This window comes from Martes martes, assembly GCF_963455335.1.
Source record: "Martes martes genome assembly, chromosome: 4".
Lineage (NCBI taxonomy): Eukaryota > Metazoa > Chordata > Mammalia > Carnivora > Mustelidae > Martes > Martes martes.
This window is the reverse complement of record NC_137891.1, coordinates 163,554,612-163,567,805: the sequence shown is the minus strand read 5'-3', so window position 1 is coordinate 163,567,805 and position 13,194 is coordinate 163,554,612. Positions and strand designations below refer to the sequence as shown.

Below are 13,194 nucleotides of genomic sequence, written 5' to 3'. Positions count from 1 at the left end.
AGGGCTGGACTGGAGGGTGGGACTTGGACCAATGTCCCCACCCTAACCCCTCCCGGGACTTGAAAACTCCTATCCCCAGCCTGGCACCTAGCCCCCTGTGCTGTGTCTCCTCCCCACCAGCTGCACCCCGCCAGGTCAGGACTTAGAGCTCCACGGAATGCCTCCTTCAATCACCAACGCCACTTTCTGGGACCGTATAATTGCCTTTTACACAAAGCACAGGCTCGAATGGGAGCGTTCTGGGTTTCAGCTGCGGCACCCTCCAAGGAGGCTGTGGGCGATTTTGCTGTTTATTTCTTAGGTAGCTGGCAGAGATGGCTCTGGTTCCCAGCATGCCACACTGGGCTGTGTCTGGAAAGGAACAGAGGCCCATCCAGGACCCAGAGCCATCTCCCTCCCCCACGGTCGCTGCAGAGCTGAGCAGATGGCACAGGGAACTTCAATAAACCTCCCAGTAGTAGAATAACCACAAGCGTCCTGGGCCACGGGGACCTCATACAGAAGACGCAGTGTCCCCCCTCCCCCCACCGGGGACTTTTCCTGCCACCCTGAGGCCTCCCAGGGCTTCCTGAAATGTTCAGTCCTGCGCCGCTTCAGCCCCTGCCTCCCACCTGCAGCCATAGCCCAGAAGCGAGCACTGAGGCAAGAGCCACCAGGCACTAGGCTGGGCTCAGCCCTGGCATGGCTCCGTCCTCACGTGGGCTCAGACCTTAGAGACCACATGTGTCCATTCTGCCGCTGCAGAAACTCACGCACCGGGGTCAGTTCACGTAGCCAGACTGAAGCAGAGCTGGGCTCCCCCGACCCCCACCGGCTCCAGTCACCTCCTGGCTGTGGGTGAATGGGGAAAGTGGGGGTGGGGGAAGGGGCAGGCAGGTCCCACCCCTCCCTTCCATGCCCCAGGCTGGCTGGCACTCACACACCTGCTTGAGGATCTGGGCGGCCATGGTGTGACTGCAGTCGAAGATGATGCGGAATTCCCGGCCCCGCTTCATCTCCTTGAGTAGCGGGCGCGAGTCGTCCGAGTCAAGGGGCAGTTGGCGGATCTTCAGGCGGATATTGTACCTCGACGGGGCCATGATGAGCTCCTGCAGGCGGATGAGCCCTGGGAGGTCCCCGGGGTGCAAAAGACACATGTGTACACACAGGTAAACACGGCTGTCAGCCTCCACGGACTCGGGTGAGCACATGGCCTGTGACTGCGGGTCTGTGCCCACACACAGACACACAGACACGGATGCGTGGCCCACAGAGCTTTGGGCAGGTGTGTGGACAGAGCCACGTGGGTCCAGGCATGGGCACCAGGATTCTTGGGTATGGCCGTGTGCACCAGGCTGTACATGCCGGCACACGTTCCTGGATATGTAGGCACCTACAAACACATGCTTAGAGGGACATGTTTGCTGACACAGACATATGTTGGGACTTCCTTACACGTGCACATCAAAGCCTGTGCATACACAGACACAGAGACACACGTACAGATTTAGCAGTAGGTACAGACAGCAAATTCCCGCAAACCACGTCTACGTGCTCCCCTCTATACTAGCCTTTATGGAGCCCAAACCAGAGGGCACCCCTCTTCGTCACCCCACGTATGACACTGGGAAGTTGGGAACCTACCTCCAGGACATGGGCACAAGTGAAGGCTGCAGACTCAGGTGTACCAACTGTTGGACTATGTAAGACAAAGAGGTATTTGTGCCCCCAATCCAAGGGCAGCCTACCTCAGTAAACCTGACTGATTTTTCCAGGCTCTGTGCAATCACCTCCTCCAGGAAGCCTGCCCCTACTGCTCTTTTCAAACAAGACATGCCCTCCCCCTCCCTCCTCCCTCAGCACTAGCCTCCTCTGGCCTTATCTCACTCCCTCATCCAGCCATGGCCTCCTTAACCTCATGGGCTGGGTCCCCACAGCCCCTAGCATGGGGCCTGGCACTTAGGAGGCCCTCAACACAAATCACCATAATTGAACTGACTTACTGTTTTTTTCTCCCCACACTGAAAAATCCATCCTCCACCTTGGCATTTTGCAAAACCACTTAATTTAGGGACTTCCAGGGAAAACTGAATGTCACTTCCTGGAGACAAATGGCTTACTTAGGTCTAATTAAGTTCATTTCCGTGGCTATTTCAAGGTCCATTCTTGCTGACTCCCTTCTGTTTACCCTGGGAGTAAGCCTGCTTGCTGCCCTCGATACCCCCTCCCCACTCAGGGAGGGGCTGAGCCAGCAGGGGCCGGGGTCCCACTGGGCTGTCTGCCCACGCTCAGGGCTCAGGGTCTGTGCCTCGACTGCACGCTCCACTCAGCTCTGCTCCATTCCTCCACGAACAGGAGTCTGCTTCTCCTCTGGAGAGCAACTCCTCCCCGGTGCTTGGACCATGTGACTCTGAGTAGTCCATCCCCAGCTCTCAGGGCACAGCATGTGCCCCAGCCTGGCCAATCAGCACGCACATTCCTTTAGGCATAGGGATGGGCTCAGAGATGGGTGGGTGATGCCACTTGGTCCTATCAGATGACTTCCAGAAATGGTACCAGAGCAACTGGTAAGAAATACACTCTTTTCCACTTACTTCCAAATAGGGAGGCAGTAAGTCTAGGCATCACCACATAGAACCTGAGAAGGATTCCAACGTGGCAGAAGTCAGGCCAAATAAGTCCTAATGATACCCATTTGAGCCTCTGGATCTAACAGTACCTGAAGCTAAAATGATTCTTGAGCTTCCAAGTAAAGGCAGCCAATTAAATCCCCTCCCCCTCCCTTTTTTTGGTGAAGCTAGTTTGCTCTGGATTAAAGTTTGCAATCAACTATTGCAGTGTCCCCTATCTGGACGGAGTCCCCGTCACACAGACCGCCTACTTTGAAAGCCTTCCAACAGAGCCTCCGGGTTTCCAAAGCCATTTCTGATTACAAATGCCTGGATCTGTTCAGCTTCTCCTTCACATTCCGGAGGGCTGGACATGGGGAAGGCCATCTGGCGTACACCATTCCCCTCGGCTGGGGAGGACAGAGATATATCCCTGTGACCTGAGCTTCCCAAGGAGCTCCCAAACAGGCTTTGCCATGGCCACCGGCCTCAGGACTCCCCCCAGCCCCCTGGAAGTTCTCATACCCAGGTGTGTGGGCTGGCGAAGGGCTCTGGAGTCTGGAGTGGTCTGGATCTAATAGGGGCTACAGGGCTTCCCAATACCAGACTTGAGATGGAGCCGGAAGGGGCCATCAGCTGACCTGCGCCGAGGAGGGAGGGACCACCATCTCCTCTGGAACACACACCAGCCTCATCCTCCCTCCCCATCTCGCCCCAGAAATTCTCAGTGGGGCTGAACGATGCTGCCCTCTCACACTTGTTACCCTGGGAGGCGCCCCGCCTTCACTTCACTCCCACTCGCTTAGTGTTGGGAGGCATGCATGGCAGCAGCAGGCACGTGAGCTTCGGGGATCCAGGACGTGAGGACTGGGACAGCCTGCACGCTAGAGCAGAGGCCACCGGAGTCTTCCTGTCAGCCAAGTGAATTGCCCTGTGTAATACACAGTGACCCACATTCTCCGGTAGCAAATGTCAGACCTCCTTCTCATCAGTGTATTCCCGAAGGAGACCAGAGGCTCATCTCAGCCCACCCCAGCAGAGGACAAGGCTCTTGCTTGCCCGAGATGAGCCTTCCTTCCTCGCTGCTTCCCTAATCAATCTCTCTCAAAATATCTACAGTGAATCATGGTTGTTAGAATCATGCTTTTCACTTACAAAGCACTTCTGCATTCATTACCCTATTTAAACATCTCCCTGTCCTAGAAGGCACGCTGACTGTTCCAGGGTTACAAAGAAACCCACGGAGGGTAAGGTTCTGCAGCACGCTAGCATTGGGACTAGGATTTGAGACCCAACCTTCTGGCTCTTACTTTGGGGTCCTTCACCTCGGCTTTTTCTAAGACCCTTCCTTTTGCCCTTGATATGAGTTTGCCTTTGTGTGCAGAGAGGTTACAAAGGTGACCACTTGTTACAGGTCACAGGGCAAACCCTGCTGCTTCCTATAATATAATCATTTGCGATATTCTCTCACTCATGTTCTGGCATCCTGAAATCATGCGCCAAACTAATGGCCAAAGTTGTTTCCATTCTTCTTGTCCCTGTGTTTTTGGTGGGTGCACAAGATCATATTATAAGCCCTCCAATCAAACCCCAATTTCTGTTTTGCTTCCTGCCTCATCAAGGACATTCCAACCTAACAAATGCCACCTATCATCATCTAGGCTATCTTATGGTCATGAGATAATCAAAGGGTTTAGAGTAAAGAAAGGCTCTTGCCCATGCTTTCCTCTTGCTCTTGCCTCCCGACTAACCCCGGTGCTTCTCCATGAGGCTGCGGCCCCCCGCTCCCTGCTTCTAGGAACTGTTAACAACTCTTTTCTCAACACCATTGACCTCTCTGTGTCGTCATACGGCCATCGTCATCCGTGAGACCCCAGGCACACTCAAAAAGAGTTCTCTCCGTAGTCGATTGTAAGGATGACCCAAATTCTTCACCCCACTCTGTAGCTACACCCTTAACCAGGTGACTTTGCTGGTGACCTCCAACTGCAGGCAGGTAACCCGCCTCACTCAGGATATTGGGCTCCAGCATGTAACCTGTGTTGGCCAATGGTGTATCAGCGGGCGGGTCACAAGCAGACAGTAAAAACGGAAGGGCACCCTGGGTCTCTTCCTTTGCACCTCTGCAATTGTCATGACCATGCACCCAGGCTAGCCTGCTGGTGCCTGCCACCTCCACCAATAGTTAAATGACCCCTGGGCAGGGGAGGGATCCAGCTGAGAACAGAACCACCACCTGGCCAAGCTCAGCCAATCAGGGACCTCACAGACTTGTGAGCTAAACACATGCTTTGTATTCAAAGCCGCTACATTTTGGGGAGTGGTTGGCAGACACAGCACCGCTAATTATAGAGATGGGTGTGCCCTCTTCTAAGGGTGCTGAGAGAACCAGGATATAGCTCGGGTGGCAGGGTGCCAGTCCCCAGAGCTGACGGGGGCTTGCTTAAAAGCCAGTCAGGGGGCATTCCCTTTCCTATCCGACTGTGCTCAGGGTAGTAACCACTGATTTGGTGAGCTGTCCAGGATGGTCTGCTGGACAGTTCCTAGACAAATTTTCCTCCATGATAAGAGGCATGAGTCACATTAAGAACAATCTCGTTGGCTCCTCTTTCCTTCTATTTCTTAGGGTGTCAGCACGTGAGGACGGGCTGCTCGGAGCTGGAGCAGCTCTATTTTGACCATGAGAGAGAAGCCAAGAAACCTGGAGGGATACGGAGCCAGCGCTCTGGCTCTGTTGAGCTGTTAAACCAGCCCTGGGAAGGCCCATCTCCAGACTCTTGTCCATCAGAGAATAAAGTGTCCATTGCTCGAGTCGGTGGGAACTGGGATGTCTGTGAGTCCAGCCCGAACATCCAAAGGCATGTTGCCCCCAAAGCAAATCCAGCCCAAGCCCAATGCTCTGAAGTGCTTCCCATTCTGGAGGGGCTTGATGACCCACCACGTTGTCCCTCTGAAACATCCTGATTCTGGGAGGACACCTCTTACCACCCACCAGTCCTCATCAAAGTCTTCCTATTATTTGACTGAATCCCTAGTGCCCAGTGTGTTCTTGACCAAACCCGCTCCCTCCCAGACTCCCTCGTGTGTTTAAATGTTTGTTAAACTGAATTGAACCGAATTGAAAATCAAGTTGAATTAAACTCTAATTAAATCCTACAAGAAAGGGTGTTCTGGGCACTGGTAAGAGTGAAGAAACGGAGATGGGATCCCCTCTCTTTTGCGAAGTTAATCATGCTGGAGGAGAGTGCGTGTCCCCCACCAGAGGCGGCTGGGCATTCCAGGCCTTCCGAGCTGATAATTGAGAGGCTCACTCATATCCTCAGAGCGAAGGCACAGGAGGAGAGGGAGCTCCAGGCGTTAGCATCAGCTCTGAGCAGCCTCACCAGCAGGGCATCCCTCCTCCGCAAAGCCTCTGCCCCCAGCCCCTCCGGTCCGAAGGCCCTAGGACCGCGGGGCTGAGGTCCACTCCTGCGTCTCTTCTCACTGCTCTGCGACCCTCTCAGCATCACCCTGTTCATGTCCAGTTCTTTCCTGCCATCCTGGCCCCAAGTTCTCTTCTAGGCAGCCCCTCAAATCCAGGCCTCCTTTGTCCCTGCCCGCAACAAGGTGGCCACCCCCACGTGACTTCTGGCTCCTGGCTCTCCCTGCCACCCGCCCCATGGGATGCCATCACAGCCACCTTCCGAAACTCTGCTTTCATTATTCTACTTCTGTGCTCAACAACACTCAGTGGGCCTTGGCTGCTCCCAAGATCAGGTGTGAACTCCGAAGCCAGACAGTGGAACCTTCGCACAGCCTGATACACTTTGTTTATCTGACCTTTTCCTCCCACCTTCCGAACTTGAATCTTCTCCCCCTGCCGGACTGTGCTCTCGAGGAGGCTGCCACGCACAATCCTGCCTCCTCGGTTTTTGCTCAGGCTGTCCCAGCCACTGGTGATGCCCTCACGCCTGCTCTCTGTCTGTTCACCCTCAAGGCCCCACTCATGTCTCTCTCCCTCTGGTAAGTCAGCCCAGATCAGCCAAGCCTGCCAGGCTTCCTCTCCCCGAGTGCCTTGGCACTGACTGTATGTACCCGTCACTTGACTCTCAGCTCTGATGGCCTGGAATGACCAGTGACCTCCGGGGGTGTGCTCACACCCCTACCATAGGATTCACTCCTCCAAAAACAATGGGATTACGACATCCTCATTCTTCTCCCTTACCAGCGCCCAGGACTCTCTTCCTGCAATATTTAATGATGACATATTTCATCCTGATTTTTAATTCAATTCAATGCAGTTCAGTTCAATAAGCAGTTAAAAACGTCTCTGTTGTACCGGGCCTTGTGCTAAAGCCTGGAGGCACACAAGGCTCATGGTCTGGACAAGCCACCACAACCCTTCCCGGCAGTGTGCTAAGTGAGACCACCTAACAGGGCTGCTGGAATGCTGGCCGTGACCCGGAGTGGGGTCCTCATGCCCCTCAATGGCAGACAGCTCATGCTGGGGGCACCGAGTGGGGGTGGGGGCCCTGCCCTCCATGATCTTCTGTCTGGTACTGTGGGCATAGCAGGAACACAATAGAGGCTTGTAGAATCTCAAGTTAAACAGACAGCTTTTCTCAGGGTTTCACTCCCTATGAGTCCCACTCCCCATTAGAAGGTAATCAAGAGCTGACATAGAATCACAGGCCGCAGAACGCTGAAGAAGGCTTTTCTCCAGCTTGGATGCTACAGCTCTTGACTTGACACGTGGCCAGAGAAGGGCCAGATGGGTTAAGTGACTTGCCAAGGTCACTTTCTCTTAAGAGGCCAGGCTAAGAAATGTCTTGGGACTTGAGTCTTCAGAAAGGAAGAGGAAGAGAGGAAACAGCCCTGTGCTATCCAGCTAGCAAGTGTCAGAGCCAGCGCGCACCCCTGCCCATGGATCCAGAGCCTGTGTCCGCAGTCAGCATGGGGCCGCCCATGTTTGCTGCAGATGCAAATGTGAGTCTAAGAGAGCCAGCGGGGGGGGGGGGGGGCGGGGAGGGCATGGTTTGTGCAGGTGTGAGTGTGGGTGCTGGGTGGGTGCTGAGAGCATTCTGTAGGGGGGTGGAGGTGGGAGTGTGGGGAAGGTGTGAGGCGGGCTGTGGCGGAGTGAGGGGTGAGTGTGGCCGGTGGGTCCCGGGCTGCATGGCAGTGCAGGGGCAAGTGTCTGGGTGTCCTCCTAGGCTTGGGTGTGAGTGTACACCCTCTCCCAGGGGCAGTTGAGTTGGGCGAGCAAATCCTGGGGCTCTACCTCCCTCACCCCATACCCTCAGCCCAGCCATGCCCAGCTACCCACCTGTACTGTCGTCATAGACCACGGTGGCTGATCGCCACTTGAGGTACTGGACCAGGTCAAGGATGGCGTGGCTGAGGGACGCGTAGTCGGGGTAGAGGTTCACGTAGAAGGTGTCCTTGTTGTCCAGCGGGTGGTGTTTCCAGCGCAGCTGAATGTGGGGCACTTCCAGAGCATTGCAGATGGACTGGACAGCGTTGGTGCAGGAGCCCTGTGATGGCCCGAAGATCGCCACCACGCCAAGAGCCAGCTGGTCACAGGCTGCAACGGAAGCGGGGGAGGGGGGAAGGTGAGGGGCTCAGTGCTGGGCCTCGTCAGGCAGTTGGGGGCTGTGCACACAGGGATGCAGTGATTTCCGTGATCCCATAAACACAGCGGGGGGAGACAGCAGCTGGAACCTTCGGAGGGCAGACGAGGAAGGGTCCTTCTGAATCTCGGCTTCCTCCCCTGGAAGCCGGGGTTACAATCGCCCTGACTCGTGGATATTGGGAAGGTTGAGTGAGATCACGCATGTGAGACCCTTAGCACCACTCATGAAACAGAGATAGGTTTACTTTTGATGCTGTCCTCACTGTGCTGAGCACCCCCAGCTCTGGGACCGGCCCTGATCTGGGCGGTGGGGGGAAGGCCGAGAAACAGCTAGGATGAAACATCTCCCTGTAGCAACTGTGAAACTCCTAGCCCCAGTCTGTTCCCCAAAGTTCAACGTGCTCATCTCCCGTCTTGCAGGACACCATGCCCGCGTCCAAGACGCATTTCAGACCAAATGTGTCCCAAATGCCACCCCCTCTCCTCCTCCAGGCTCCCCTCCTCAGTAAACCACTTCTACCATCCCAGTGGCTTAGACCCTGAACATTGGATTCCTCTTGACTCCTCTCGTTCTCTGTTGTCCCACATCCCACTCCTGCTGTGTCACCTTCAGAATGTTCCAGAATCAGAACTTCTTGCCACTGCCACCATCTTCTTCTGCTGGCACTACTGCTGGAGCATCCTTGCCAGCCCCAGCTTCCTCAGGGACACTCTCTGCTTCTTACCTCTCCCAGCCTCAAGTGGTGACATCATGTGTTTGCTCCAGAGGCTCCAATGTCACTTGGTCTAAAAGCTGAAGTCCTCATGGTAACAGATGATGCCCTGCTCACTACAGTTCCTCCCCACCCCTATCCCACCCCTGTCCTCATCACTATCACCACTTTTCTGACTTCAACTCCCATCCTTCTCTCCCTTCCTCACAGCCCTCAAGCCCCACTGGCTTCCATGATGCTATGCAGACACGCTAAGCACACTCCTGCCTCAGGACCTTTGCACTTATCGTCCCTTCTAGCTGAAGTGCTCTCTGCTCAGATATCTGCAAGACTTCCTCCTTCCCTTCCCTCAGGTTTCTGCATCCACGTGGTCTTACTAAAGAAGTATCACATGCCCGACTTGTAATAAGAATCCTCCTGCCAGACTCCAAAACCGCATACCCTGCTTTGTTTCTTTATTTATTAAATGATACCAGAAGTCTTGTTTGTTGATTTTGTCCTCCCACTAGAATGTAAGTCAAGGCAGCAAGGGTTTGATCTATGTTGCTTATTGCTGTATCAACAATAAATGGTACCTGAATAGTACCTAAACGTGCTCAAAGCAGTACTTGGCATGACCAGGTGCTTCACCAGCCTCTGCTGAGTGAACGAGTATTGACTCCCTGCCCTCAAACAGTTTGCACTCTTGGGTGGGGAAGGAAGCCCAGGGACTCCTGAAAGGCGCTCCCTTCCTGGGGAGGGGCTCAGGCAGGTCAGATGGCAGGTGCTTCTGGGGAAGGTGAACCCCGACAGGCACAGCAGAGATTTATTTATTTATTTATTTTTAAAATTTTATTTATTTATTTGACAGAGAGAGAGAGAGAGATCACAAGTAGGCAGAGAGGCAGGCAGAGAGAGAGGAGGAAGCAGTCTCCCTGCTAAGCAGAGACCCCGATGCGGGGCTCGATCCCAGGACCCAGGGATCATGACCTGAGCTGAAGGCAAAGGCTTTAACCCACTGAGCCACCCAGGTGTCCACAGCAGAGATTTAAACAAGCAGCCCCAGGCAGCTGGGGCTCCAAGGGCAGGCACAGGCTCATGTAAGGATTGTGCCTAAAAGATCCTTAGAGTGGGACCTTTCTGGGGGCAGTCATGGGAAGGACTCCCCAGGAGCTCTTGCTCTCTCTTCTGGAAACTCTGATTTTCCTCCGGGCTCCCACCTCTCCCACTCCCTGGCCGTCAGGGCTAGAGCATGCCTTAGATGCAGGCCTTCTTCAGGCCCCAGACACTGGGTAGGAGGATAGTCATGTGACCAGTCAGAGCCAATGGGAAGCTGCAAGACCTCACACCCAGAAGGTAGGGCTCTCCCTCTGCAAGGGGACGTGGGAATAAGATCTGGAGCTGCGATAACCACTCTGTGCTCCCAAAGAAAGTGCATTGCTTGTCTGGGAATGGAGTCAGTAGGCAGGTGAGCAGAGCCAAAGGGGAGGAAGAAATAAGAGCCCCTGGTCAAGTGCAACCTTGGACCTTGGGTACGTGAACCAATATGTTCTCTTTTTGCTTAAGCCCCATAGGATTTGGTGTTTTGTCCCTCGCAACCAGAGGAGCCCTAACTGATCTATCCATAGAATGTCCGCAAACTCACCAGCCTGTGGCCGCGGGAATGGTGCCACATGCACACTTATGAATGTATGGTGTGGTAGGAGGAGGCAAGACATCACCTAAGCATTGAGGGGCCATGGATTTAGACACATCCTGGCTGCCCCAAGGGCCTCTGGGAATGACCTACTGGTCTCAGGCCTCCCCTAAGATTTTCAGGGCCCCAGACCAGTCTCCAAATGGAGGCCCACATATTATATGGCTAAATATTTAAGTGCTATAAGCCAAGCTAACAAATTGTTATATAAAACACGTCCTTTCCTCCTACCCTGACAAATACACTTCCCTAGCAACCTGGAAAATCAGGTGGGCATGGAGACTTCCCATACACAGAGCTGTGGGGAGGGGTGGCACCAGCTCAAGCTTGCCCCCCTCTTTTACCGCTGGCTCTGCAGTGATCCATAAGGACGACTGTGCTCTCCATGTGGATACCCCACTCCTATGTCCAAGCTCTGTCCACACCCCTACAAACAGCTGCCCTCTGGTCACCCCTGGAAAGGGACTAGGAGTGTGCCCCTGGCAGTATGGCTCTCCCTCTGGAGAACAGCCCAGGGAAGAGGTTCATGCAGGCCTAGAGGTGGGCTCAGGGCCAACTGGGTAGGAAATTCAGGGTTCTAGATACTTGGAGCAAAGGCTAAAATGGCAGGGCACAGGCTCCTGGTAGGCAAGTGCCCTTCATCCCACTGACCCTTTGTCCTGGGAGGAGATACTGACCAGAGGAGGGCAAGGGCAGCCCCCCGCCCAAAGCACAGACCCAGAAAAAGGAGCCCTCTTGCCTGGGCTAATGGTGGTCCCAATGGACGCAGAGATGTGGAGTGGTTTTCAGTTGATCATAATGGGTGGTCTTTAGAGTATTTTCTTCTCTTCTTTGACCTCCAACCTCTCCTCCCTTACTGCCTCCTGGGACCAGGAGGAAATATAGACAGTATTTTCCCTGAAATTTGTACTTCCCTCAAGAACACCAGAGAATGCCACTTGTGCCTTGGGTGAAAGATACAGCACTCTTGGTGGGGGGAAGCTAGTTATTGTCAGGAGGCTGCTGGAGCCACATGGAACATGGGACAGGGCAGCCGTGTATGGGAAGCAGCAAGGCCAACATAGGGAGCATCTCCTGGGTGACTGGGATTCTTTGTGGCCAATACCAAGTGCAGGAGAAGATGCCCAGTGGGGCATGTGGCAGCTCCCTGGTGCTCCTATGGCTGTAGGACTGGAATCCAAGTCAGGGAAGCGCTGCTGTCCCCACTCTTGTCACCCTACAGTCAACAAGCCTGGAGCAGCACTTGTGTGGGATCAACCCCAATGAAAATAAATGCTTCCAAAATAGAACCCTGGGTTTGTTGATAAATTGTCCCATTTCAGGAAGTCTTCTTTTAAGGGCCCTCACCCGAAGGAGGCCAGGCCCTGACCTGTCCACTCACTGCTCATTCATGTTGCTTCCCTGGGTGTTGAGTGTCCCTCTGGCCACTTTGTCCCCTGAGAGCAGGTGCTCCATGAGGAAGAGATCATGTGTGAGTTACTGTGTAGCCATGGAGGTTAGATACAACATGAAGGAGATAGCGACAATGAGTGATGGCTGTCCAGGCTTGGTCACTCCCCTCAAGCTGTGGACACTCTATAAAATCTGTAAGTTTCTCTCATGCACTATCTTCTAACCCTATTTTGAACCTTCTAGCTGTCCTCTGATGTCCTTGGTTTCCATCCTATGCCTCCTATCTCTATCTTTTTCCTTTTGCCTCTGGGACCCTCTGATGAATAACTGGGTCAAACGACTATTAGGTTTCATTCCCTCCACTACCACTTCCAAGAATCTGCCTTTTGGATTTCCCCCTTTGATACTGCCTGGAAACAGGCAGGCAAATTCTTCCTATGCCCTCACCCTCACCCAGCCCAGCCTCTTAGATCATGGTCCCCTGCCTGGGTCCAAGTCTAGGTATCCGGTTTGGCTGAGGCAAGGAAGAGTAGACCAAACACAAGTTATGGTTCTGCAGAGGATTACAAGGATGATCTTGAAGGAGGAAATTTTGATTTTGACATCAATTGTGAAGACAAAGTTAAAGGTGACTACAGTGATGGTGGTGAGGGCGAAGACCATACTATTGATGATCATGGCCATGGCCCTGACAAAGATGGAACTGATGATAATGTTGACATTGTGGCATAATGGTGTGATGACGACGGGATTGATGATGGTAAAATGTCAATGTTGTGATGTAATAGCGGTGGTGATGGTAGGAATAATGATGGTGATATACACATTGATGAGAGAGGATGTAATAACAGTCTGATGGTGATGACCGTAATTGTGTGATGATGTTTGTGTTGATGAGGCTGGTAATGGTGATGAAGATTCTGGCACCATGATAATGGTGAGGATGAGGAAAATGATGATCATGGGGTGGGGATGTTGGCAAGGGTGTGATTGATGAGATTGGTGTTGATGAAGATGTCAATGTCATGACTGCCGATGGTAGTAGGAAAGATGGTGATGATGTTGGCACTGATGAGATTGGTGATGATGATGTCAATCATGACTAATGCTGGTAGTAGGAATGATGGCGATGATGTTGGCACTATGAGACTGGTGATGATGAAGATGTCAATGTCATGACTGAAGATGGTAGTAGGAATGATGGCGATGATGTTGGCA

At 53.4% G+C, this 13,194-nt stretch overlaps 1 protein-coding gene across 1 annotated transcript in view; it reads right to left on the bottom strand.

Moving 5' to 3' along the window:
• The window catches only part of GRIK3 (glutamate ionotropic receptor kainate type subunit 3), a gene marked incomplete at both ends in the record, with an annotated part of 218,675 nt that overhangs the window by 68,404 nt on the left and 137,077 nt on the right, over positions 1–13,194 (bottom strand). Inside the window, 2 exons of the mRNA XM_080802689.1 lie at positions 924–1,105; positions 7,891–8,148. Of these exons, the coding sequence (XP_080658815.1) occupies positions 924–1,105; positions 7,891–8,148 (440 nt within the window). The remainder of the gene's footprint in view (positions 1–923; positions 1,106–7,890; positions 8,149–13,194) is intronic.